This window comes from Talpa europaea (assembly GCF_964194135.1).
Source record: "Talpa europaea genome assembly, chromosome: 2".
Classification (NCBI taxonomy): Eukaryota; Metazoa; Chordata; class Mammalia; order Eulipotyphla; family Talpidae; genus Talpa; species Talpa europaea.
This window is the reverse complement of record NC_140068.1, coordinates 16,774,835-16,802,421: the sequence shown is the minus strand read 5'-3', so window position 1 is coordinate 16,802,421 and position 27,587 is coordinate 16,774,835. Positions and strand designations below refer to the sequence as shown.

The following is a 27,587-nucleotide window of genomic DNA, read 5'->3' as shown; positions in this document are numbered from 1 at the left end:
CCGAGGCGCCCGGGACCAGTGAGCGGCGGCGGCGGCCGCAGCAGAAAGCGCAGCTGCTCCACCGGAGTCCACGCCCCCTTCCCGCCCGGGGACGGTCTCCGCGGAAAGTCGCGTTCGTGGCTCCTGGAGGGCGCCCCGCGGGACGACGGCGCCCCGGCCGGGTCGGCCGGGCCGGGTGACGAAGACACGGTTTCCCGGTGAGCAGCCCTCCCGCCTCGACGCAGCCCGCGCCTCCAGGGTCGGAAGATGCTGCGAGCGATGTGGAATTTTCTGAAACGTCACAAAAAGAAGTGCATCTTCCTGGGCACGGTCCTCGGAGGTGGGTGACGGCGCTCCCGGACAGGAGCAGGGGAGAAGGCGGAGGGAGAAAGGTGACTGTCTCCCACCGGGGCGGGGGCGGGGGCGGGCGCCCGCAGTCCGGGAGCATCAAGGGGGTTTGCTCCGCCTCAGACTGGGGAGCAGGGTGACACCCCCAGTCTTCCTTAGGTCTCTGCAGTTGTGGTGTCTGTGCCCGTGGCCCCGACACTGCCCCTTTACCCTGCCTGTTCTCCTCACGCACCTTGAAGGACCCACCACAGTTGCGTTTATGTTTCCAGGCACCATTTTCTTAGGCACATGTTTTGTAAGGCACCTCTGTTGTTTTTCTGTTAGGTTCTTCGTTTCTGTTTGGCTCTCCCGCCCCTAGTCTGGCTGTCACCCTTCGCAGGAGTTTCCTAATATTCTAGGAGAGTCCCTGTGCCTACACTTTCAGTGTTCTTTAAAGGAAATGGGAATTTTTCAAGCCAGCACCGTTGTGCAGAAGGACTGGAAGAGATACCACCAGATAAACAAACGCGAATCAGTGCTTTAATTCTGTTGCTGCTCCTTGAGAAGACCAACTGTGCTGCCAGTTCTGCTGTAAGAAAGTGCTTGCAGGCTGTTGTGCAATCTTCCTCAGAATCCTCAAGTTCATCTAGCTGACACAACTGAGTTGCACCGGGCTGGGAGGAGATTTAGAAACAGATAACCATCTTGAGAACCTTTCCCCTCTTTTGACAGTCACAGCACTGTACGCAGGGATTTCAGTGGGAAAAGAAACAGGCTGTGAATTGTAGAAGAAAGAAATGGGGGAATGTGAAGAGGAAATTTTTAGAACTTGAGTTTTTGAGAAATTTTGTTATTAGTAACTGCGTACTTTTGGTTACAGATGTACTTAAAAGATGAAACAAGTTTCCCAAAGCATTTCGTTGCTTGTCTCTTGCTACCACCTCCAACAATTTGAAATTAAAATGCTCTTTAGCATCAATTCAGATTTGTTGATTTCTGAAAGTTTGAAACAGCCTTCTTGTTAATGAAGCAAGGACAGTCTTTTCCAGGTCCCTGAGGTCTATTACAAATTAATGGTGATCATGTTTGTAAATTTTTATTGAATTATTTGAGATGTTCCTTATAGATTAAAAAAATGTGTTCTGATCGCCTCAGCCGTTGAGTACTGATATCTTCAGCCACTGATATCTATTAGTTAAAGTTTACTAAGACCACCAAGTCAATTTTATTTGTAGAAATGTTAAAATACATGTGATTAGAATTAATATAAAGTATTTTTGCTGCTATTGAAGGAAGGAAAATACCTCTTTAGCAACCTCAAAAAGAATAGCATAGCCCTGCAGACTTATGGCACAGCCTAATGGTAGGTTAAAAATAATCACAGGGGGAATTAAAGGAATATACTTAGAGGTAATTGTAAATTTTTTTTAATCTATTGAGAGCTTTATAGTTACAGATTAAGAGGAATGCAAAATAGGGGGAAATTCAGAGGCACTGAAAGAGAAAATCTTTACACAGAAAAGGTAAAAGAGTAGATGGCCATGATTGGCATTTGTTTGAACCTCATATTCTTTCTCTTTCAGAGGAAGATCCTTTATGTTACATTTTAGTTACTCTAACATAAGAAATGTTTATCTGGAGCCTATAGCATTGAAGAGAATATGGTTGGCGATACAAGATTTACAGATTTTAATATACTGCCTACCATTTAGTGGGTGCCCACTGTACTGTGCATTGGGCTAAGTTCTTTCGGTTAAGCGCACATGATAACTGGGTGATTATTCTTATCCCTGTTCAAAAATGTGGGTAGTAGGTCTCTGAAAATAAAAGAAACTTACCCAAGGTCTCAGAGTTAATAATGAAGCAGATAGAATTCAAACCCAGGTATGTTAGTTAGACCTAGACACACATTCTTTCCACATTATACCACTGCAACCCTTATGAAACAACAGAAATTTATTTCTCACAGTTACAGAGGCTAGAAGCCAAGATCAGGGTGTCAACATGGTCAGATCATATGGGTAGAGGCAGGGGTGTAGACTTCTGGTTATACCCTCACATGGTAGAAGAAGCTTAAGATCTTTCAGTCCCTTTTATAAGAGTACTAAGCCCATTCACAATCCACCCTTATGTACACACCTGTCACAGACCTCACCTCCTGATATCATCACATCTAGCATTAAGATTTCAACATAGAATTTTGAGGGAACACACACATAAACCCGTAACAGCAAGTGTACAGATTACAAAACAAACAATTACAAAACAATTAAAGAGCTGGAAAAAATGTTACAGATTAAGCTGGAAGATAATGCATGCAATTGCAAAAGATCAGGAAGAACGTGGATGAAGTAGCACATTTGATAGGCTTGGGAGCTAAAGAATATATCAGCATGCATGTTGAAAAAAGTGTGGCCAGTCGCTGATGGGGGAAAAACATAAGTACAAACTTTGAGTTACAGATCTTCTTAAGTAGCAATTTCTTGCATTTTGGATGAGTAATTGCTTTACAACAATTTGTGCAATTTGGCCAATTTACAAAAAGGCAAAAGCAGTGATTCTTAATTTTTTTAGGCCTGAGGTTTCCTTTATACTTTCAAAAATAAAGGACATTAAGAATTAAGATCTTTTAAAAATTTGTATCTATTAATAGCTACCCTGTTGGAGATTAAAAGTAAGAACATTTTTAATTTATTAATTAATTTTAAAATAACAACCTATACAGATAAATAACATTTTTAAAAAATGAGGGAAGTGTGGCTTTCTTACACTTTTGCAGATCTCTTTATTGTGTGGCTTAATTAAAGGAAACTGGATTTCCATCTCTTTCTGCCTTCACTCACGTTTGATACCACATCATGTGGCCTCTACGATACCCCACTCTACACTCAGGAGAGTGTGAGAATGAAAAAGGCAAGTGATGTTTAGTAGTATTATGGAAATAGTTTTGTCTCACAGATGCCCTAAAAAGGGGTTTTGAAGACCTCTAGAAGTGCTTGAGCTACACTTTGAGAACTACTACGCTAGAAAAAGTGTTGCAGAGCAGAGAACAATCACATTCATAGTTGCTACCTTGTTTCCTGGGCTTCTTAAAAGCATGGAATTATCATTTATATCTTACCCCTGTAATTTCTGGTTTCTTCAGATTGTCATCTATTCACTTTCTCACTCAACAAATATCTGAATGAGAGTAAGGGCCTATTCTTACTATATTGGACTCTAGGAATACAGAGGAATAAGACACAGCTCCTGGCTTTGAGAAACTCATACAGCAGTCTGAAAAAAATGAAATAGAAATTAATAAAAGTAGCACATTGGGGCCTCCCTGGTGGCACAAGGGCTTAAGAAGCAGCACTATGGGGCTGTCAGCAGCCACTGCAGCAGGAGTTCGATCCCCTGCCAGGGAGGTGGCCCACATGGCGCAGCTAACCTCTTCTGTCTCTCCCGCTACTCCCCTCAGCAGTGCCCCATTCTGTCTCTGGTGAATCCTTTCACACACACACAAACCCATATCTCTGGCCTGCACCCCAGCTCTTCTATGCATAAATAAATAAATATTTTTTAATAAAAGAGTAGCACATTGGTAGTGTTATAGTACCATAATAGAGCAGTGTGATGTGGGAGCAGAGTAGAGAGAGGTGAAGTTGCAAGCTTCTTAGAGGAGGAACATTCACTTGAGCTAAGTTGTAAAGCTAGCAAAGGAGAAAGCACAGCAGGGAAAGGGACTGTTCAACAGGTTTAGAGACATTGCTTTTGATGAATCAGGGAACAAATGTGAGTTGGTAAATGATGAATTTGGATAAATACCTAGAGCTCAAATTGTGAAGGGTATTCCTTGTTATTTTACGTTATCCTATATATCAGTGCTTCTCAGACTTTAGTATGGATAAAAATAATGCAAGGAACTTGGTTAAAATACAGAATTCTTTTAATCAGACTGATTCTTTAGGTCCAGATTACAGTTCATCAGTTCATCATTAAATGTTTATTAAATTCCTACTCTGGGGCCTACCTGGTGGCGCAGCTGGCTGGCGAAGCTGCCCCCAGCCTCTGCAGCGCCAGTTGGATCCCCGGCCACCGGGTGAGGTCCCACATGGTGCGCAGACCTCTCCTGCCGCCCGCTGCTCCCCTCAGCAGTGTACTTCATCAATCTGCCTACTCTGCTCTCCGCTCTGACTCTGGTGAATTCTCTCACCCTCCCACGCTTCTGACTGTACCCAGTGCTTGTATAAATAAATCAATCTTAAAAAAAAATTCCTACTCTATACCAATATTATGTATTGGGATGCAGTGTCATATAAGACACTGGGGGATGTTTTCAAGGAAAACATTTGGGGATGTTTTCAAGGAAATTCTTTTTTTTTTTTTTTTTTTTTTTTTATAGAGGCATGCTTTTACTTATTTATTTATTTCTTTGTTTGTTTTTGTTTATACATGCACTGGGTACAGTCAGAAGCGCGGGAGGGTGAGAGAATTCACCAGAGCCAGAGCAGGGAGCAGAACAGGCAGAAGGACCGAAGTACACTGCTGAGGGGAGCAGCGGGCGGCAGGAGAAGTCTGCGCACCATGTGGGACCCTCCTCTGGTGGCCGGGAAGCAGCCGGGGGATCGAACCGGCGCCGCAGACGCTGCGGGCAGCTTCGCAACCCAGCGCTCAACCGCTGCGCCACCGGGGAGGCCCTGTTTTCAAGGAAATTCTTAATAGCTACATTTAAACAAGTACTCCCAAGTAATTCTGATATAAGTGGAGCAGGGAATCCAGGTTAAGAAATAATGGCAGAATATGAAAGAATTCTAAACACAGAAATGAGGCAGTCTGATTGATGTTTTAGAAAATTACTTCGCATATAAAAGATGGATTAGAAGGTTGTGAGACCAGAAGTGTAAGAGAGTTGGAAAGCTGTTAAACCAGTTCCAGAGCATTAATGTTCTAGATCTAAATGAAGACAAGAGTAAAGGGTGTGGAGTAAAGTGGAAAAAATTTAGAAGATATTTCTAAACTATAATCCAAATGGGAGATGGTTATATATTTGATTGGGAGAGATCTTAATAGATTATTTTCAAACTCTTATTGAAATTATTAACTTAGTAAAACAGTTGTGTTGCAAGGATTCAAATTTAATAATATGGAAAAACTAGAAGATATTTTGCTTTACCAGCAGAGCACAGTAAGGAAACGTTAAAACATTTTACATTTCTTTCTTGTGTTTAGATAATGATTTCATCATTCATAAAGTCATAGCTACAGAAGAAATTTTAAAGCTCTTATAAACCCAATTTTTCATTTTCTAAGTAATTAAATTTGGGTCCAGAGAAAAGTAAGTTGCTCAAAGTTGCCAAAGTAGTTGGTGCTATAACCATCAATGTATCTCCTGTCTTTCAGAGCAGAATTCAATCAACTCAAGATGATTTTTGAGCTCCATATTTTAAATGAATTCTCTACCCTCATTCTTATTTTCCTAGGGAGAAAATCTGACTCAATTACAACTTATGAATTTTGGAATGAGAGCCTGGGTAAATTAGACCTTCTGTAGGAATTTATTTAAGAGCTAACTCAAAAAAAAAAAAAAAAAGCCTTGGGTTGTGAATTTTAGCCTTAATTTCATGTATCGGTTTGCTAGGGCTGCCATAACAAATTACCACAAACTGAATGCTTAAGAACAGAAATTTATGACCTCACATTTATGGAAGCCTGACATCCAAAATCAAGATGTTGGCAGAATTCACTTGTTTCTTCTGAGGGCTGTAAACAAGGATCTGTTCCAGATCTTTCTTCTTAGCTTGCAGATGGCCACCTCCTCCTTTGTTGCTACAATCTTCCCAGTATACCTGTCTGTATCTAAATTTCCTCTTCTTAGAAGGAAACGAATGACAGTTCCCTAAGGACCTCTTTTTAATTGGATTATCTCTGTGAAGATCTTGTCTTTGAAATAAGGTCACATTCGGAGGTACTAGGACTTCAACATGTGTAATTTGCAGGGGAAATTGGAATAAGAGGGTGGGTGGGACACAGTTGAACAATTTTCCTTTTTTTAGCTTTAGTTAGAACATACTACATTTATCAGACATACATAGTAGTTCCTTAAAAAAATTTAAGACACTATTAAGAATTTCATGAAAGTATGCTCAGCGAAATAAGCCAGAAAGAAAAAGAAAAATACCGGATGGTCTCACTCATAGCAGGAATCTAGAAAACTTAAATAAGGGACCAGGAAAAAGAATAACTATAAGAAAGTAAAAATCAAAATCACCAAAAAACTATGAACCAGAGACACTATGAGGGGGTGGAGGGCAGGGAAGGGAGGGATTGGGGTCAAAATAAGGGGGTTGCAATTGTATGGGGAATATAAAAATAAAATTTATAATTAAAAAAATTCATGAAAGTAGTGAACCTTCTCCCCAGGAAAATACATATACAAATACATAAATTAAATGTGCAGTTACAGAGAAAATTCCCAGCTCTCAAAAAGCATTATGTCATGTTTCATTTTACCATATAATTTGAGAAAGAATAATCATTTTACACAGAAGTTTTAGAATCTGTTGTGCAAATAAAATACCAGCTATTCATTTTAAAAGTTGCTATGTTAGTGGGGCCTGTCCATGGGTTACTTCGTAAAAGTCAGTTTCTTTATCCGATTGATATTGTGGCATTATCAATTACTGAGGATGTATTAACAAAAAAAGTAGCTATGAAACCACTTGTATGAACTTTTATTTGTTCTTTAAATGTGAGTATAATGCATTTATTTACATACAAACATAGCAACAATAATTATACTTTATTTCTATGTAATTATTTGTAGTGCATGACCTTTTACTGAGCTATTATTTTTAAGAGTATTTAACATGCCATCACTTCATCTACAGTGCCTGTGTTAATTAAAATAATTCAGGATGTGTTTGCAGGTTCTAAAAGGCTACCCATTCCCCCTTGTAAAAAGCCAACTCTAATCATTTAGGTAATACAAATCTAATCATTCTTAGGTTCCTTTTGGCTGTGAGGTGGTTGGAGGTTGGTGATGATTAGTTATTCCCCTACAAACTTGTTGTCAAGTTACAATAAAATATACTCTGCAAAACATAAAAATAGCTGTTAGCAAGCATAGTTAAAATAGTGTGATAATCTGTTTGATAAGCTCATTGAAGTTCCAGTGTTCTGTCCTCTTTTTGTGATACAACAAAGCCAATCATAAAGATTTATTGGAAGCAAATGTAGCAGTAAACTAGTTGTAGGATTCTGCTGGCTGACTCCCTTGGGTAACTTCCTTGACTAAGAATCCTCTGACCTAGTAGCTGAGAATCCAAAGTTGAGCCATTCTGGAACATAAAGGAATTGCAATGTTCATATAGACCTGTTCATGTGAACATTACTAAAATATTAATTATCTTAAACACCATTAACATCACCTTTGAAAATCCATTTTTGATATTCATGATGCTAGAAAAAGTGAGTTGAAGTGCTTGGAGTGTGGCTTTTGCTCTAAAGCCAACTAATGCTTCTGAAGTGTTTACCTGGTATAGACCAAAATATGCACATTTATATTGTCCTGTCTATGCTGAAAGTAAATCACAGGCCACATTACCTCATCTATATTTCTACAGTGTTATAATTTAGGAAACTTCTGTGCCTGCATCCCCCCCACTTCCACTTTAATTATAGTTTCAGATGTCTGCCTGACTACCTTCCTTTCTTTCATTCTTTCTTTTTAAAAAATTTATCTTACATATTTTTTAGGTTTTTTATGTTTATTGAAAGCTGAAAATATGAAAAGCAAACAGAAGAAAAGATAAGCCTGCTATTCCACTATAATCACTATTTATTATATGTTAGAAATTAAAATCCTGTTTTTTCTGTGTATCTAAATTGGAAAGCAAAACTTCTGGGATCTTATTTTCTCATCTAACAATATAAGGTTGGGATTTCCTTTCGTCGTTAACTATTTAGCAATATGATTTGCAACACCTAAGATTCCATTGTATGGCTGGACCATCATTTCCTTAAACAGTTCCCTATTGGACATTTAGAATATCTCCAATTCACTATGGAAGGCATTGTGATGCCTTCTAATTCTTCAAATCTACTCCTTACGTGCCTATCTGTCATTGCTGTTAAAATGTCAGTCTCCTTTTCCTTCTCTTTAGTTCACAATTTTTTTATCACCTTATATTTTTTATGTGACAGCTCTTATGCAATTCTCAATTTAGGTTTTTAAATGTTTTAATTTTTAGTTTTTCATTGATATTACCCTTATATTCAGATAAAGTAGATTAAAATCATTACTTGGAATGTTAATATATAATTAATTGGATTAATATACTAGCTTGTTTTTTAAAATGATTTTAGGCGTATATATCCTGGGAAAATATGGACAGAAGAAAATCAGAGAAATTCAGGAAAGAGAGGCAGCAGAATACATTGCCCAAGCACGACGACAATATCATTTTGAAAGTAATCAGAGGACTTGCAATATGACAGGTAATGCAAACAGAAATATTTATTTATAAATAATGATTATTATTAAAATAATTATTAAAATATTTAAATTATTTGTTGTTAAAATTATTATTTTATATATGAAGTTATTTGATGGTTTGTATTAATTTGCATAACTTCAGAACCAAAATTGAGAGGTGAAGGCAAAGAAAGATAAATCCAGCAAATATTGATATGATTTAACTGAAATACCTTAGTTAAAGTGAATTTTAAATATCCTACACATCAATATACAATATAAATACTTATTTGTTCATTTTATTTATATATTCTGCAAATACTTGAGGTACCCAGCACTAAGAAAACAAAAGATAACCAATTGAAAACCCTGACTCTTAGAATTTATATGTTAGTAAGAGAAAAAGATGGTAAATGACAAGTCAAATAACTTTCAGCAGTGACTACTTGCCATAAGAGTAAAACTGTGTGAAGGGTGGTGATGCTCTTTAAGATGCCAGGCCTCTTTGAAGAGGTCACATGGGAGGAGATTCAACAGTGGAGGAGGCTGCTATGAAAAATGCCTGGGGCAGAATGAGTTTGGCACCTTCAGGAAGTAGCCAAAAGGTTATGTGTGTAACTAGAGCAAAATGAACAACAGAAGAATAATAGGAAGTAAAGTTGCTGGGTCAGACCTAATCCCACTAGAAGTGGGATTATCCCTTGAAGTCATAAAGAGCCTTAAGTTTGTTAAATATATAGTAGGCAACTACATATCTGTAAGTTTAACACAATAATATACACTCAGTTGATGTTAACTCTTGGTGATCATTTAGCCTCCAGAGCTAGCAACCTGCTAACAGGGTCCCCTATTTGAAGAGAATAAGGTGTTATGTTGTAATTGGCATAATTCCTTGAAGAATTAGTTCTCAAATCTATGTGAAACCTGTTTTCCTTTTTTTTACTGTTTAAACCTTAATCCTTTATCTAACATTCCTTTCAATAACAATTAATTTAGAAAGAATTTATAAAAGTAGGTTCTCTTTGTCCAGTTTTAAATGTAGAATTTTCTTCAGTTGAAAGGAATTTATTTTTAGTTCAACCCATTTAACAAATAAAAAAGTTGACATTAAGGTTAAGAAAACACATGCAGAGTTACATTTGGAGTATGGTTTTTAACATGGGAAAGAATAATACTTGGAAAGCTACCTTCATTCGATAAAGCAAATAAGTAATCATAAATAGCTGCATAAAATGACAGCTGGGATAAGACAGTGAATAAGATCACAGGCTCAAGGATAATGAAGGTCTGGTTCAATTCCCAGTTTGACCTCATGTATTATCTGTACATCTTTAAGAAAATCTAAATTTCATTTTTCCTCCTCCATAAAATGAATGTCATAAACCCAATTTGCAGATGTTTCATGAAAATTTGATAAAATGGTAGATATAAAATACTTAATGCATAACAATCAGTCAATAGTGACTTCTCAGAAATTATGTAATTATTTAAATTGGTATTTAGTATCAGTGTAATGGTGCTATGAGGACATGATCATGAATTTTTTGAGACTAAAAGTAGCCCATTTTTAGGATTATTATTTGGATTTCCAGAAAACAGAAAGGTAGCTCGTGGGATTTCAAAATTTATCTCAGTTTGACATAAGCCATTGTGTCATTTGGGTCCTCTGCAAAGCAAATGCTCAGAGAGCATTAGAGGTGCACAAACCTTAAGGAGGGTTGGGGGACCTATGAAGAATAAAATGGAGGGAGCATAAGTGGGCACAAAAAGCTTTTGGGCCACAGAGCAGCTCTGACTTGAATGAAAAGGAAGAAGGAAGACTAGGTAGGAGGAGTCTCAACACAGTTCTTGGTTGAGTCTACAACATAGTTTTAAAAGTTTGGTAATCAGTGGGCAGCCCTCATACCAGAGTTGCCTGGTAGAGGAATACCACAGGAATGGGCCTGCTTCAGCATCCCCACTGAGTACTGTCACTGCCAAGATCAGTGCAATCTCTCCAATCATGGGGAGAGGCAGCTGAGCTGTCACTTGGTTGATCTCTTCCCAGATAAAGACATGAGTGGCACAACCCTAGGTAAATAAGTAGCTATTTCTGGCAATTAAATATAAAATATGGTGATCACAAGGAGCCAAAATACAAGTTCACTGAGAAGCTTCCCAAATCAGCTTTCTGACATGTTTACTTACAAACGGGAATGTGAAAGGGTAATAATGATAATACTAAGAGCTAATGCTTCCTGAACATTTCCATGTACAAAGAAACAGTGTTCTAATGTATGTCTCAAACCTTAATAACAATCCTATAAGGTAAACTCTGTGTTGTCCTCAGTTTACATGAGTAAACTGAGGCACAGAGTCTTGCCAGATTCACAGATTCAAGGCTGGTGAAGGTGTCATCCTATGATTTGTGGGGAAGTTTATCATGGACCCCAGACAGCTAAAGAAAGACCTGAATGCTGTCTTCAACTAGCCAGGAAGGAAGTAGACTTGTGTAATTGTTATATTGGCATGATCATAGTATATGTATAATTTTTGTTGACTTAACATAAACAGATAAAGGATGTATTAGTATATAATTGTTTATTATTATTATTAATAGTAGTAACATGAAAACGCTCACTGTGAACTTCCCTCCCACCCCTGCAAGATGCTAGTCCTGTAACCAATTCTAAAACAATGGCATTTCTAAGTGAGGGCAGTCATGTCAGCTCATAACCTTTTTATTTTCTTTATTTCATAGTGCTCTCCATGCTTCCAACACTCAGAGAGGCCCTAATGCAGCAACTCAATTCTGAAAGCCTCACAGCCCTGCTAAAAAACAGGTAAATACAAGTTACAACATTTTTATTTACACACTACAATGAAAGTTTATGGAATGCACTTTATTTCCTTATTTTCTTTCTAATTATATCTTATATAGGCTCATATAGAAAAAATATTTACCAGCTATATCACTCAATTCATGTTTTATTTTATACATTTTTTAATGTTCTATCTTATGCACAAAGAATCTAAGGCAATATTTGTATGTATTCTGGCTTTCATATAAATAGATCTTATATTGCTTTGATGGTACTAAGAAATATAGTTCTTGAGCGCTTGTGGAAATGTGTTTATAAATCAAATGTTGTAAAGCTGACAAAGTTATGTTAACTATGCTTCTTGAAGAGTTTACAATATAGTAAATAAAGCCCATGAACATATATTTCAAATAAATAAAGCATATGAACTTGCATTTTATATTATTAACAAAATGAAATACAAATCTAACATGAGCATTCTGAAATGATAATCTACTTACCTTGATAGTTTACTGTGTACACAGCACTTTCACACATATGACCTTGTATATGGAGTGTAGCGTGGATTGGGGTATTGTTATTTAGTATGTTTTAATTTTAATTTTAGTTTTTGGAAAGACTTCAGAAGGAAATGGCTTCCCATTATAATTAACAGGATGGGGAAAAGGGTGCATTCACTAAATAAATTCTAATTATTTTCTTTACTAAACAACTTGTTTTCCTTGTAGTCACCTTCCAATAACCAGAGTGAAGGAAGTGTTATTTCTAGAGTGTGTCTCTGCTGGGACAAATGCTAAGTACCTTTCATATATATATTCCCAGTTCTCATAGTGTCAATCGTGAGCTAGATATTATCATCTCCATTATGCAAGTAAGACATCAGGACAGTAGTGCTCAGACAGGTTAAGTAACAAACTGGAAATTTTCTTTAAAAACATATTCTTTATTCAAAGATTACATCCCAAAATAATAATGGATATGTATACTTGAGATTTTTTTAAAAATCTAATTAAAGTATAATGCTTGTGATAAGGCTTTATTCCCCTAAATTTAATCATTCTTAAAAGTTGCTACACTTTTACTGTTACTTACAGATACAAGATTTAAGTTAAGTATTCTTATAATAATGTGAAGAATAAACATATGAGTAGATTCCTCTCAAATACAGAATTACCACCTGTATGTCCATAAGTAGGGGATAGAAAATAAGTAGATTTTAATTACCTTGCATTTTAGGCTTATTGGGGAAGCATGACAAATGAGATAAGAGAACAGCATGTTTATAAAAGCAATATAATAACAAATACAATAAACATGTTTCCAGGAATGCCCAATGTTCCCTGTGCTTTGGGGAAATCAAAGTAATTAAGATAATTTAGACCTTACCATATAAAGGAGGAAGCAGATTAAATAAATTATAAACACGTATTATGTTTAGTCTATGGTAAAAAGCAAAAGCAAAATGTGGTGAGAAAATATGGGAGGCAGGAGAAGAAAGGGATTAATTTTGATGGGTAATCCTGGGCAGCTTTTAAAAAAAGGTGTAATTTTGTTTTCTTAGTGCAGTATCCATTCATCCATATCTCGAGGGATTGATTACAAGGTCCCTGGCCATAGCAAAATCTGAGTATGCTCAGACTCTTGTATAAATGATGTTGTATTTGCATATAATCTCCACACATCCTCCCTTATACTACTGAATATAATATGAACTCTATGTACATAGTTGATGGGGCTATATTATTTAGGGAATAATGACCCAAAAATCTGTACATGTCCAACGCAGTTGCAGCCATTGTAGTTGAAACATTTAATATATAAAGAACACTTAATATCTCTTCAGAAATTTGAAGTATAAAATGTATTATTATTAACTGTACTCACCATGCTGTATATTAGAACTTAAGTTGAAATCTACCTTTAAGGCCTAATAATGGAGAACGTTAACATGAAGAAATGTCTTGGATGACTTTAACACTGTCACCACCGAACAAAGTAACCCCAAATAAAATGCAGTTTCAACAAAAGTACCCTAACTTACCCTTCCATAGATTGCTACTGCCAAGCCCTTCCTATATTGAAATTTTTGTGACCAATAATATTTTTATCTTTCTTAATTTAGAATTTCTATAAGAATGATTTTGGAATTTTTCTGAGGTTGCATTCAGAAAATGTGGTTTACTTGCATTAAAATATCTAACTGTTAAATTGTAATTGATTCCTAATTTAATCAATAAATATGGCATTCAAATGTATATTTTCAGTGATACCTTAACCACTTATCTTCTGAACCTGCTTCATCTAAGAAAGGATAACTAAAGCTGTGTAGCCTGTTCAGGAGCAAAGAAAGATAAAACTAGTCATACTGTACAATTGTAATGGTAATTCAACTTCTTATTGAAATACAGATTTATATCTGAGTTTGATAATAAAGGCGATGGGCTTGTAATTTCTTTGTGTTTTTTAATTTGATTTTTCTAGTAATTTTCAGTCTATTTTACAAGTGACAGATTGAAAATAAGAAAGAAAACAAACAAAAAAAGGTTCTTTCACATAGGTAGGTAGTAGAACCCATTTGGAGTGTACAAAGTTTAGGGTTCCTCCTTCCACCCACTAAAAGAACCAGGACTCTTTAAGAAATGGGTAATTAACTTCTGCAGCAAGAATTGAACAAGATGAGGGTCTCCCTGGAGGCGCAAGGGGTTAAGACGCAACCTGTGAAGCTTTCCGCAGCCACTACAGCATGAGTTCGATTCCCCCCACCTGCCAGGGAGCAACCCACATGGTGCAGCAGACCTCTCCTGACTCACCCGCTGCTCCCCTCAGCAGTATATTTCAGTCTATATGCCTGTTCTGTTCCCCACTCTGTCTCTGGTGAATCCTCTCACCCACAACATATCTGGACTGTACCCCAGTTCTTGTATGCATAAATAAATAAATTAAAAAAAAAAAAGGAATTGACCAAGATGAAACTGGACAGCTTTTTTGTTTGTCAGAAAGTAAGGAAACTGTTAAAGACTAATAGACATGTCAAAAGAACCCAGGAGCCAACCTCTATAGTCCCCCAGTGGTCAAAGATGAGCAATTTGAACATCGATAAGAATAATAACCATGGCTGGTTGAAACACAGCAAATGTATATTTCAACTCAGGGATTTATAATCATACTTGAAAACAAAAAATATTTCCTGATTTATCTTAGAAGCATTATACAACCTGCCTTATTTGGAAAACAGTAAATATGGGGAAGAAATAAATATTTTTCCTTCTTTTCCTAGTGATTTTATAATACATACGTGCATGTGCCCAGAGGGAGAAGAAGACTGCAAAGATTTATACAGATATACTAGTGGAGATGATTGTAATCATTAATTAATGAAATTATGATTTTGTTTTTTACTTTATTTTGTGACCTTTGTTTTTTGCTGTAATCTATTACTAAATATAGAGCTATAAATTCAAAGTTTTCTATTTGATTACCTAGTTATTATTTGTATATTTTCTGATATTCTTTTCTTTAGGCCTTCAAACAAACTAGAGATATGGGAAGATCTGAAGATAATAAGTAAGCCTACATAGTCTGTTAACAGCACATTCTTAAAATATTTATGAAGAAATGTTTGTACTCCATTATGTAGATCACTCTTCTTTATCCACCTCATAGTGTCATTAGGATTAAATCATTCTCAAAAAGCAAGTAGATCAATGTCTGGTTATAGAAAGCACTTAGTAATTGGAGGTCATGGTGGTAGTATTATTATGATTACTTGTAACTTCATATGTCTTTATTAGTTACTGGTATCTGTAATATGCGTTAAAGACAGTTTTCACTCCAACCCAGATAGTAACTGTACTTTGATATTATATGCAAACTTTGATTAGAGATAAAAATTTGAAACAAAGAGCTGTCCTGGGCTATGTATAGAGAGGTGAATGGATGGGTGGATGGATGGATGGATAGATAAAGATATACATCTCAGAATTTCATATTATCAGTTGTCCTGTTTTCCTGTTCTTTCAATTAATCCTTATCAGCTGAATCATGCTTAAGCTTTGCCTATCTAAAATAAATGAAACTTTTCTAGTACTCTGTATTTCCTTTCAGCTATTGTACTTTCTCACGCCCCTTATATTTAGTACCAGAGATTTCTACATTCCTTTCTTCTCTTACTCACTCCCACACGTTCTTTTACACACTAAAGACTGGCTTCATTCCTGTGTCTCCACTTCATTCCCGTGTCTCTCACAAGCATTAATAATTTCTGGATTGCTAAATCCACTGGACATTCTGTTCCTACTAAACCTCCCATCAATAGTAAACACCTCCACTCTGATAGGTATTATTCTATCTTTTTATACCTTCTTCCAGCCCTTTATTGGACTTATCCTTCTTTATCTGTCCTTGAAACTAAATTTGTCCATCCTCAGCCCTCTTCTCTTATCTTGAGCTGCTTCCTGGACATCTCCGAGTTCTGAGACTACCACTCTTCCCAGTACTCTCCTGTTTTGCTTTCTAAGCTGATAATATAAAACATTTCACTCAATATATTGGTTATTGTTTCAATAAAGAGTTCATAGCTAATTTACATTAAACAAGTTTTAAGGAGCTAAAATGTAAAATAGTTTGAATTGATATGTTTTTGTATTGAAAATAGTTATAATTGTACCTTTAAAGTCATCATATGAAAAATCATAGGGATGATTCATGATTTTACACTCTTGTTTCTGTTTTAATAATACCAAATGGCTTTCTTTTTCTCTGTGAAGGTTTCACAAGAAGTATCGTAGCTGTATATAGTACTTGTATGCTGGTTGTTCTTTTGCGAGTCCAGTTAAACATAATTGGTGGCTATATTTACCTGGATAATGCAGCAGTTGGCAAAAATGGCACCGTAAGTTTTAATAGGCTTAAATAGGTATTGCCTTTTCTTTCAAGAGGCTTGAAATTAAATATGATTTATTGAGATGATATCTATGAAATCAGTATCTTTGTATTTCATGTGACTAGAACCTCTTAGCATTTTATTTTTCATGGTTTGAAACTAGGCCTTTTGTTATATTAAAGAATATTATTTTACCTGTCACTCCAGGTCCTGAAAAATCTCAGCTCATGTTATACTGAAAATACTATTAATTTACTACTAATATTGAATAATTTGACCTTTTTTCTATTTTGTACAGACAACTCTTGCTCCCCCAGATGTCCAACAGCAATATTTATCAAGTATTCAACACCTCCTTGGAGATGGTAAGATTCTTATTTCTGACCTGTAGACTAATTTTAATTCATTCATTTATATTATTGGGGAATTCGAACAGTGAACAAGCTTTTATGTTTGTTTTTCTTTTCACAGGTCTCACAGAACTAATCACCGTCATTAAACAAGCTGTGCAGAAGATTTTAGGAAGGTAAGGCATTTTGCTTTGGCTGCTTTTTTACTTCCTGATTCTGATAAATGAAAGAAAGTAAGAAGTATTCTACTGAAACTAGTGACTTGACTAATGGAGGTCTGTAAAATTCTTTGTGACCTGATACACTTTACAAAGCCTTTTGGGTGGGAGGGTAGGTCGGGAGGGTAGTATTGCTTTGTGGAATCCACTTTCTTCTTCAGTATCAACCACTTGATACTAAAGGAAAAGTTTTAATATTTCACTGTTTATTGATTGATTGCTAAACAAACCAGAAATATTTGGATAATCATATAAAAAGCCTACATCTGCCTCTAAAGTTCTTATCTCCTGTTTATGCTAGTGATATAATTGCAGTGGGAATTTCTTGTGAAATCTGCTACAAGATTTTTCTTCACTTTATAATAAGGGCCCTAACTGGTAGCTGATTTCTTAATCTATGCTAGTGATTTCACAGGTAGCAGTTTCAGGTTTGACTAGATGAAACAGGATCTCAGATGGTAATCTGATAAGAGTGTGTATAGGATATGTTGTATAGTTTCGATTTATCCCAGTTCACCCTTCTCTGCTTCTAGTGTTTCTCTTAAATACTCTTTATCCCTTTTGGACCTGGAGCAAAAACTAAAAGAAATAAGAAACCTCGTGGAGCAGCATCAGTCTTCTTCTTGGGTCAATAAAGATGAATCCAAATCTTTGTTATGCCATTATATGATGCCAGATGAAGAAACCCCATTAGCAGCTCAGGTGATTAATTACATAACCATTTAACCAAACCAGTTACTCTGTTTTTAAATTTCTTTTGTACTATCTCTTAAAATTTAGATTTCTGAATCTCTTGAAAAGGTAAGTGAATGAAAGCATATATTTCCAGTAATTTTAAAAAAGCCTCATTAATTTAGAAACACAACTGTAAATATAGATGATTTCTACTGCAAAACATTTATAATTTTAGATAATCAGCAAATTTTTTTGAGTCTTAGTTATGTGATACTACAATGTGTGCCTGGGATATAGTAGGAGTACGACATGTTCAGCACACTTGGAAAGCTCAGGAGATGAATTCAGGAGTTCACTTGGCCTGAGCGTATTTGCAAGAGATCATGTAATAGAAAGTAGAGCTGAGGGTTGATGCAAGATCATAAAGAGCTTTGTATGCCAAGATGGAATCTGAACCTTCATTTGCAGACAAATAAATTACATTTTAATCACATTTGATTTTTGAGGTAAATCAGTGATGAGAAATGAGTCCAAGAGTAGGAGGTAAATAAAGACCTTACAAAGTATAATTGTACTTTGCTCATGTTTAAAATATTATTTACCTACACAAATGAGCCTTTACAGGTTCTTTGTGAGTTTGACCTTTTTTTGACTGTTGCTAGAACAGACTAAATTTCCTGATCTCTTGCTAATATTTGAAACCCTGAAATATGGCATTTTAATTTTACAGGCCTGTGGGCTTTCTCCTAGAGATATTACTACTATTAAACTGCTCAATGAAACTAGAGACATGTTAGAAAGGTATGTATATTACACATAACAAAAACTATGTGTTTCTGCTTTTATATACTTATGACTGTTTTGTAGTTATTCTTGAACAACATATTCAGAACCTTGTTTTATTGAAATTAAATTTTAAAACTACTTACCTGCCTTCCTATCCAAAATAGTGGTTTTCTTATTAGAGAAAGAAAGGAAGCAGGTTTTTGGGTTTTTTTTTTTTTTTAAGATGACAATGCCTACTCTAGAGACTCTGATATAGTTGTTGAGGGGCTGGAAACTAGATAGTTAACATTTATATTTTGGAAAAAACCTTTTGACGATGATTCTGTTATATCCACACATACTAGTAAATGGTTATTAATCAGGTCTATTTAAAAAAAAATCAAAAACTGAAATTGCAGTCATAACTAATCTGACCACCAAATTGAAGCCACTCAGTGCTGAGTTGGGAAGAGATGCTCTGAGCGCGCTCCAGCTACCCCTCATGTGTACATACCTACACATTGCTGCTAATGTGTACACACATGATTTTGAGGAATACTTCCCCTAACCCTTTTAAGATAGATTATAATGTTCCTAAAACTTTGAATGTTAAAAATTTCACCTTTCCTAGGCCTCCCCTGGTGGTGCAGCGGTTGAGCGCTGGGTTGAGAGGCTTCCCGCAGCCTCTGCAGTGCCTGTTCATTCCCCAGCCACCTGCAAGGGTCCCACCAAAAAAAAAAAAAAAAAAAATTTCACCTTTCCTAAACTGAGTATACTATTTTTAATTACCCAGAAGAGATCTTAAAAATGGAAAAAAGCACCAAATTATGCAAACTGTGCTTTTAAAGACAACCATAAATATCTTTTAAATCAAAGATATTTAAACCCATTTTCTTTCTTTCTGTATTTTGAGACAGTGATGTCTTCAGCCTATACTTTTTTCATGATTTTGAGAAAATCAGCAAATTATTGGGTTAACTCAGCTACTGAATCTACTGTGTGCATTTATCAAGTTCTAGTACCAATCTCTACCTTTCTTTCTTATTCAGATTTCCACCAAATCACTCCATAAAGCTCTAGGAAAGATCACACTGATCTTTTGCCAAATCTGCTCAGCCTATAAAGTTTATATTAATTAACCTTTCTCTGATAATTGACACTATTGATCAGACCTTTCTAGAAATTATTTTTTCATATGGCTCTCATGACAGTGTAATTTCCTAATTTTTCTAACAATTCTCAGATCATTTCTTCTTAAGTTTCTCTATCTCTGTCTTTCCTTTAAACATTAGTATTTTCCAGATATTTGTTCTTATTTCATCCTCAATTGCTCCATGCAATTTTAAACACATCCATTGTTTTAATTACTAGTAAGTCTCAAATGTATAGACCTAGCTCTTCACTCCCATGAATTGATCTGGATTGAGAATTTCTATGTGTGATGATAAAACTAATTTTTTGTTAAATGAGGCATATTTCTTTCACAGCACACATACATTATTCTTTGTATCAAAAATGTTTTTATGAAATACTAATATAGTACAGTGAAAAGAGCTTGAAAGTTAAGTTCAAAAAGACCTGGTTTCAAATTTTAACTGCCTGCTTATTAACTACATACCTTTGGACAAATTTCTTCATCCCTCAAGTATCCAGTTCCTCATCTGTATGTGATAATAAAATTTTCTATCTCACTGGAATGTCATAATAGGCATACAAAACAAACCATAATCTATGACTATAGAATTTTCTTCAAGAAAAGTAATGTTGATACTTTAAGAAATATTGTATAGCATACTAATGTAAGAAAATCTAGCAAAAGAAATATCTTCATTTTGTTGTGCTAAATAAATAAGCTAACTTTTTATGTTTAATTATTAAGGATTGACTCGATATACTTACTGTGTTTTAGACTGAAAACTAGATTGTGACTAGGAATATATATCAAAGGTAACCACATAGTTACTGAATTTAATTCCTTTTTCATTGAGACTCTATAAAGTAATGTATTTCTTGTTTTGTGTAGTCCAGATTTTAGTACAGTTTTGAATACCTGTTTAAACCGAGGTTTTAGTAGACTACTAGACAATATGGCTGAGTTCTTTCGACCTACTGAACAGGACCTGCAACATGGTGACTCCATGAACAGGTAAGATGACATAATAAAAATGTCACCCATCTAATGAGTGTTTAAAAAAAAAATAGTGTTTTAGGTGTGTTTTTTGTTCCAGGTAACATCTTAGTGAATAAAATTTGAATGCTTATTTTTCAACAAATTAAACTGTTAATCCAGTCATCCCATCATTAGTAGAAGCTCCTTCTGTATTTAATATTAAAGCTCATATTTCTTCCAAAAATTTTGCCACTATTTAAAGTACTTACATTGTGAAAATACCTATCTGTAGGCCAAATTGCAGCTATTAGTTTTTTAAATTTTTAGAAACAAAAAACTGACAATGTATTTGTTTTAATGTGTTTTCTTATTAATTATGTACTGTAAGCCATAAGTGGCCTACATAATACAATACTTTGGTAATTGTAACAATAAAGCACTTTTGTTGAAGATTCCCATTATAAATCATCTCCTAGTTCTACAACTATATAAATGTGTTCATTTTCACCTTTTATTATAGGATTGGGATTATTTATTTAGTGTAGTTGTTAGTAATTTTGATCTTAACTATTTGATCAAAATCCATGATCGTAAGTCATGGATTCATGCTGTCAAAACATATCTTATGGTTTTATTATATATATCCTTATCATGTCAACATCAGCACTTTTGATCTCATACTAGAATTTACACTCTTTAAGGATCTCAGTTTTGTAGGTTTTTTACATTAAACTCTGAAAATAATAGATACTAAATCAGTGTTAATTGACTATAAACTCATCCATTAAAATTAGTAGAAACAGTAATTGATATGCAGTATGTATGTGTAATATCCAATTTAATTCTTTAATACATAGGGCAAGAGATTATTTCCCCAATTTTCTGGGACCTTTCTTTATTTTATAAAAAAGAGTAATTTGCAACAAACTTTGAGTATGTGGGATGCTAAAAGCCATAAAGTTTATTTTCTGAAACATTTTAAATATCCTAAGATCTTTTTTGTCAATTCTTCAAATTATACCAAAATAAATTTCACCCCCTTTTATACTCCCTAAATCAAGGTTGTCCAAATAATAAAATTTCAACATAATTTTTATCTAGCAAGGTATTAGTTACTTCCTGAATAGTAATAACGAGTTATAATAATTGTGTCATCATGTTTTAAACATGAACAAATATTTGATCTTACACACAGTAAAATTATAAAAATAAAAATTACTTTGCAGACATATCAACCCCACTGTAAGTTTTCCTTTTCTGAGCTCCTCTAGTACTCATTATCTGTACTTTCATGTGTGAGCCACATGTGCCACCTTGAAGTGGAGACTTACTCCTCAGTTATACTTTATTTGCTTTACATTTACATTACTCCTCTCAAAATCAGAGATTCTCTTGTGTCCATTCAAACTTCATTACACAGTCTTGGCATTTAGTGATATTTCCTATCTTTTGTTTTGTTTTGTTTTGTTTTTTTTGTTTTTTTAAGAGGCATGTATTTTTTATTTATTTATTTGTTTGTTTGTTTGTTCGTTTACACATGCACTGGGTACAGTCAGAAGCGCGGGAGGGTGAGAGAATTCACCAGAGCCAGAGCGGGGAGCAGAGCAGGCAGTAGGACCGAAGTACACTGCTGAGGGGAGCAGCGGGCGGCAGGAGAGGTCTGCACGCCATGCGGGACCCTCGTCCGGTGGCCGGGGAGCAGCCGGGGATCGAACCGGCGCCGCAGAGGCTGCGGGCAGCTTCGCAACCCAGCGCTCAACCGCTGCGCCACCGGGGAGGCCCTATTTCCTATCTTTTTCATGTCAATAACCAACTTCATACTACCTGATCCAATACTAGGAATATTTCTATCATACCTGTTGTCTTTCCTGTTGTTGACCACATCACGGAAGCACTGTCATCACAATAAGTCAAGAAAAAAGACTTTTAACATTGGCAAAGAGACAAAATATCACTAATTATGTGTATTGCAGTTAATCTAGAACCCTCTAGAAAATCAACTGAAAAGTAACGCAAACTATTAAAAGCTCCAATTATGTAAGTGCATTTGTAAGTGTGTATATTCATGTGTCTACTATATATAACACGCATATAAAATGTATATGTATTGATATATGTATAATATATATTTTATAATCAAAAACTTTCCTATCACCAGTAATAACCCAACAGAAAATATAATGGATAAAGCTGGGAGGTAGAAGGAAAACTATACAGACTTAAAGTGTGACTACACATGTAACATTCCTAAGTAAAATATAAGCAAATGAAATCCAGAAATTTATAGCAACAATAATGCAACCAAGACTTCCTTATTCCATGTGCAGTATGATAACTATTTCTTATAATGTTGTCTCAATGAATTTTTAAAATAGCTCTAGGAAACACTAGTATTTTCTAAGAGAAGAAGTAAATAACTTGAGGTCAAACTGCTAGCAAATTTAGCATTTCTTATGGATAACTGTCTTCAAGAAATAAAAAATGCTTTTTTATACAATAATAGATTATAAGAAACTAAAAGAAAATAGATTTAATGGTAAACACTAGGTGATTTCCATTAAAATCAATGACATAAAAATCAATGACATAAAGATGGTCACTATTGACATAATTATTCAGCATTATTCATTCTATTATGGTAACCAATGCAGAGTTAGTAAAGATTAATTTTGAGAACCAAATTTAGGAAAACCATTTATTTTTATATATCTTGCAAATAGACTATTTAACATCTTTATTATTCCCATGAGCTATTAGTTGACAGTGATTTTTTTAAGTTAAATTCTTATCTTCAGAAATTAGCATCAGTTCAGGAAAGAGAAAAAGTTAATACTATGTGAGATAACATGATTTTGTGCTTAAAAACTTAAGAGAATCAACTGAAAATTGTAAAGATACTAATCTATAAATGTAGTCAAAGTGGTTGCTTTATTTTTGATCATGAAAAATTGATAGTAAAAGTGATCTGAAGGAGTAGAGGGCTGAGAATATTCAAGAAATTATTGAAAAAGTAGCAATGAATGTGCTTTCCCTATAGAACATATAAGATGCAGCTAACTAGGATAATACATTACTCCCCAATAGACTAGGATATAAAACCCAGAAACAGTTTCTCAAAATATATAGACTATTAGCTTATAAAGAAGATGATGGAGAGATAAATTAGTAAATGATGATAAGACATAATTAGTCATTTTGTAATGACTAATTGCAAAACAATAATAATAAATTTAGAGCCTTGCCATATATACATATATATTATATATGTACCATATATCCATATATATACCACATAACTATATGTATAGACTGTATATACATATGTATACCATATATACATATATATTATATATCCAGGAGGTTTCAGCGATAAAAACATAAATGAACTGATAGAAAACAATGTAAGTATTTATGTAATCTAATGAAGAAAATCTAAAAATAAAGGTAAAGAACTTTATATAAAGAAAAATAATAAGTTTGGCTGTAAAATTTAAAACTCATAGACTAGCGTTATTAACTCTTATATAATCAATATTAAATGCAAATGTTATATTTGGGGAAATGTTTGCAAACTAAAATGGCATGCAGAGAGATTTATATACATTTATATACAGAGAGCATTATACACGTCAGTAAAGCAAACACCTGAAGAAAGAAATAGTCATAACACATACAGATAATTCACAGAAGAACAGACAGAAATCACTAGTTTGTCCATTCAAGTCACATCTACTTATTGGCACCTGCTATGTATCAGGCACTTTACAGGCCTCTGTCCTTGTGGCTCTAATAATCTAGGAAGAGATGTAGACAATAAGCATAATTGTAAAAACTATGTAAAATGGGAAAGAACACTGAAATTTATAGAGAAGTATTTTTACAAATGTAGGAAACATTAAGCAGTTTCCCTGAGAAAACAATTTGAGAACTAAAAGATGAGCCACAATTAAATATAGCCTTGGGGGGCCTCCCCGGTGGCGCAGCGGTTGAGCGCTGGGTTGCGAAGCTGCCCGCGGCATCTGCGGCGCCGGTTCGATCCCCGGCTGCTCCCCGGCCACCGGAGGAGAATCCCACATGGCGCGCAGACCTCTGCTGCCGCCCGCTGCTCCCCTCAGCAGTGTACTTCGGTCCTGCCTGCTCTGCTCCCCGCTCTGGCTCTGGTGAATTCTCTCACCCTCCCACGCTTCTGACTGTACCCAGTGCATGTACAAACAAACAAATAAATAAATAAACATGCCTCTATTAAAAAAAAAAATATATATAGCCTTGGACTAGAATGAAGCAGTTGACATTCAAGGCAGAAGTCCCATGGTGAAAACTTTGAAGACAGGAAAGCTAAGATACACTTGAGGACCTGGAAGAAGGTCGATGTGGTAGCTGAATGGGTAGAACTAGGGAAAAAAAGGTGTGAGGTGAAATTGGAGGATGCAGCAGATAAGAAGATGGATATCAGCTTGAGAATGCTAGGAGAGTGGCATGGTGGGATATACATTGTAGGGTCGCTTTGATTGCTTTGTGAGGAAGTAATTAGGACAGTGAAAGTTGGGGACATAGCAATGGATGAAGACTTAATTATTAATTGATTCATATATTGAGCATGCACTGTGCTCCGCTCTTACTAAAGTGCTGGGATAATACACTAAGATAGATATGCACCTGATGTCCCAGACTTTTATGATAGTGTGTCTTCAATTTTTTTTAAACTCTTAATACAAAAAGAGACATCAAACAAGTAAACAAAATCATGTCAGATTTTGAAAACATGCTACAAAGATGTCGTGATAGAAAATAGTGCCTGACTTCCTCACCAATTTTGTAAAGGCATTGTTTTTCATTTGCCTCAAAGCACAACAAAGCACACTCATTAGACACCCACCATAGTCTCAACGTTTTCATGATGTTTACAAGAAAATTATGTGTATGATGTATTAAGTAATTATATATTGTGAAACATAATATTTAATGCAATAAACCTAAATCTATGTCCTACTCACAAAAATTAGTTTCATCATTTAATAATCATTACATCATACTTAATCACACATACTATTTATTATTTCAGCAAATGCTTATGGAGCACTTACTGGTTTGAAGGTTATTGCTGTACACCACACAGGAGATACTGTTTACCTAGACCCATAGAAGAAATACTTGGGATTGTGGAGGAGTATAGTATAGGTAGGAGAAGGAAGTACCAATGATGATGCCCAGGATTTTGGCTCACACTGCCAAATAGATAGTGGTACAGTTCACTGAGTAGGGAAAAAAACATTTAACATTGCTACTAATTTAGAGAAATACAGATTAAAACTCTGAGATCCCAGTTTCAGCTATCAGACATACAGATAAAGCTTGATACAGAAAGAAAACATGATGGAGCAGGTATTCTCCCCACTGCTGGAGAAGCAGTATGCATTTGGCAAAAACATCCATGCCCTTTGATGCAGCAATTCCATGTTTACACAATGCTTTGAAGAGAATTAGACATAAACTTAAATTCACAATTCTAAGAAGCTGGTTGCCAGATGATGGATTACTATGTACTCATTAACACCTGAGTAGTGAAATCCTATGTTGTGAAAAATTTAACAAGAATATAAATAATGGCACTTCATTAAAAATTTTTTTAAAAATTTAAAAAAGCAAAACCTTTGGAAGAACTTTTAATGAGATGGGGAAATGCATATATGAATAAAAATGCAGAGCAGTGTTGCCTCAGATGCGATGGTTTTATGTTAAAAAATACACAAAAACATAGAAGTGTATAAAAATTACTGGAAGAAATTATCATATATTTATAGTTTTTATTTTTAGGTGGTAGAACTATATATGGTTTTTATTTTTTCATTTGATCAGTATTTTTCAGTGACTGTTACCTTTATAATTAAAATGTTAAATTCCTGTAAGATAATTTCAGAAAATAATTATTACTATGATAATTTTTCAGTCTTTCCAGTGTGAGCCTGCCTTTAGCTAAGATAATCCCCATAGTAAATGGACAGATCCATTCAGTTTGCAGTGAAACACCTAGTCATTTTGTTCAGGTAAGAAGAAAGTTTGGGGGCATTATTAAAAAGTTTGTATTTTGGGATGTGCTGTGTGTCTAGTATAAAACTACATTTCTCTCCGGTGATACTCATTCAGAGAAATGGAAAACCTGAAACCACGTATAGTGTGTGATAGAGTGCACCACTAGAGTAAATAAGAGTGTGTGTCTGTGAGGTAAAATATCTAGTGGTCTTAAGAGAATTTAACCATAAATTTGTTGAAATCAAAACAAGCCTCGTGCTCACTTGAATTTTCTGATACTTAAGAGAGAACACCATCCTTCATATAAAAACTTAGCCACTATCTCCTGGAATTTATTGTAAGAAACGGTATTCCTCGCATTAATTGGTTTTCTTTTTAAGACTTGTTCTCAAAAATTGTAGAAGTAAATTCACTGGTTGATTACAGAAATGGATTTAAATTATACTTTTTACAAATTATAATGTTTTGTTGTCATTTTTGCTAGGATCTGCTGATGATGGAACAGGTGAAAGACTTTGCTGCTAATGTGTACGAGGCTTTTAGTACTCCCCAACAACTAGAGAAGTGATTTTTTTTCTTCGAGAAAAGCCACAGTGGAATTTATTTACTTAAAAATATATACTGAATAAACCAACTATATATAGGGTAATGATTTGTTACCAAAATGCCTAATAAAAAATATATTCTTAATCAGAGTCTTCATTTCATAATAAAAGATTTAATTTACATCTTAATATATTTTTTTAAGTCATCCACAAACTAGGTTTGTGGGTATATTTGTGTTTACACAGTGCAAATACTGAACTATTAATAATGTGTCACACCATGAATAGTAGTTCCAAGTTATCTAGAAACTAATGTAGATTTTTTTTAATACAATATGAAATGCAGTATACTTTCATATTAACACTGAGTGAAAAATCTTGGGGTTAGGTGAGAAGTTTGGAAAATATGCTATTTAATCCTAAAGTTCACTGGACTGCAATATATGGGAA

At 34.9% G+C, this 27,587-nt stretch overlaps 1 protein-coding gene across 1 annotated transcript; it reads left to right on the top strand.

Annotated features, from left to right (window-relative positions):
• Positions 1–246: 246 nt before the first annotated feature.
• Positions 247–27,160, top strand: PEX3 (peroxisomal biogenesis factor 3; the record flags this gene model as incomplete). Its single annotated transcript, XM_084227867.1, has 12 exons — positions 247–319; positions 8,653–8,784; positions 11,502–11,583; positions 15,083–15,126; positions 16,329–16,453; positions 16,743–16,809; positions 16,916–16,970; positions 17,546–17,714; positions 18,418–18,488; positions 20,476–20,598; positions 26,510–26,606; positions 27,077–27,160. 12 exons carry the CDS (start codon positions 247–249, stop codon positions 27,158–27,160), a joined length of 1,122 nt encoding a protein of 373 aa, XP_084083993.1.
• Positions 27,161–27,587: the final 427 nt, after the last annotated feature.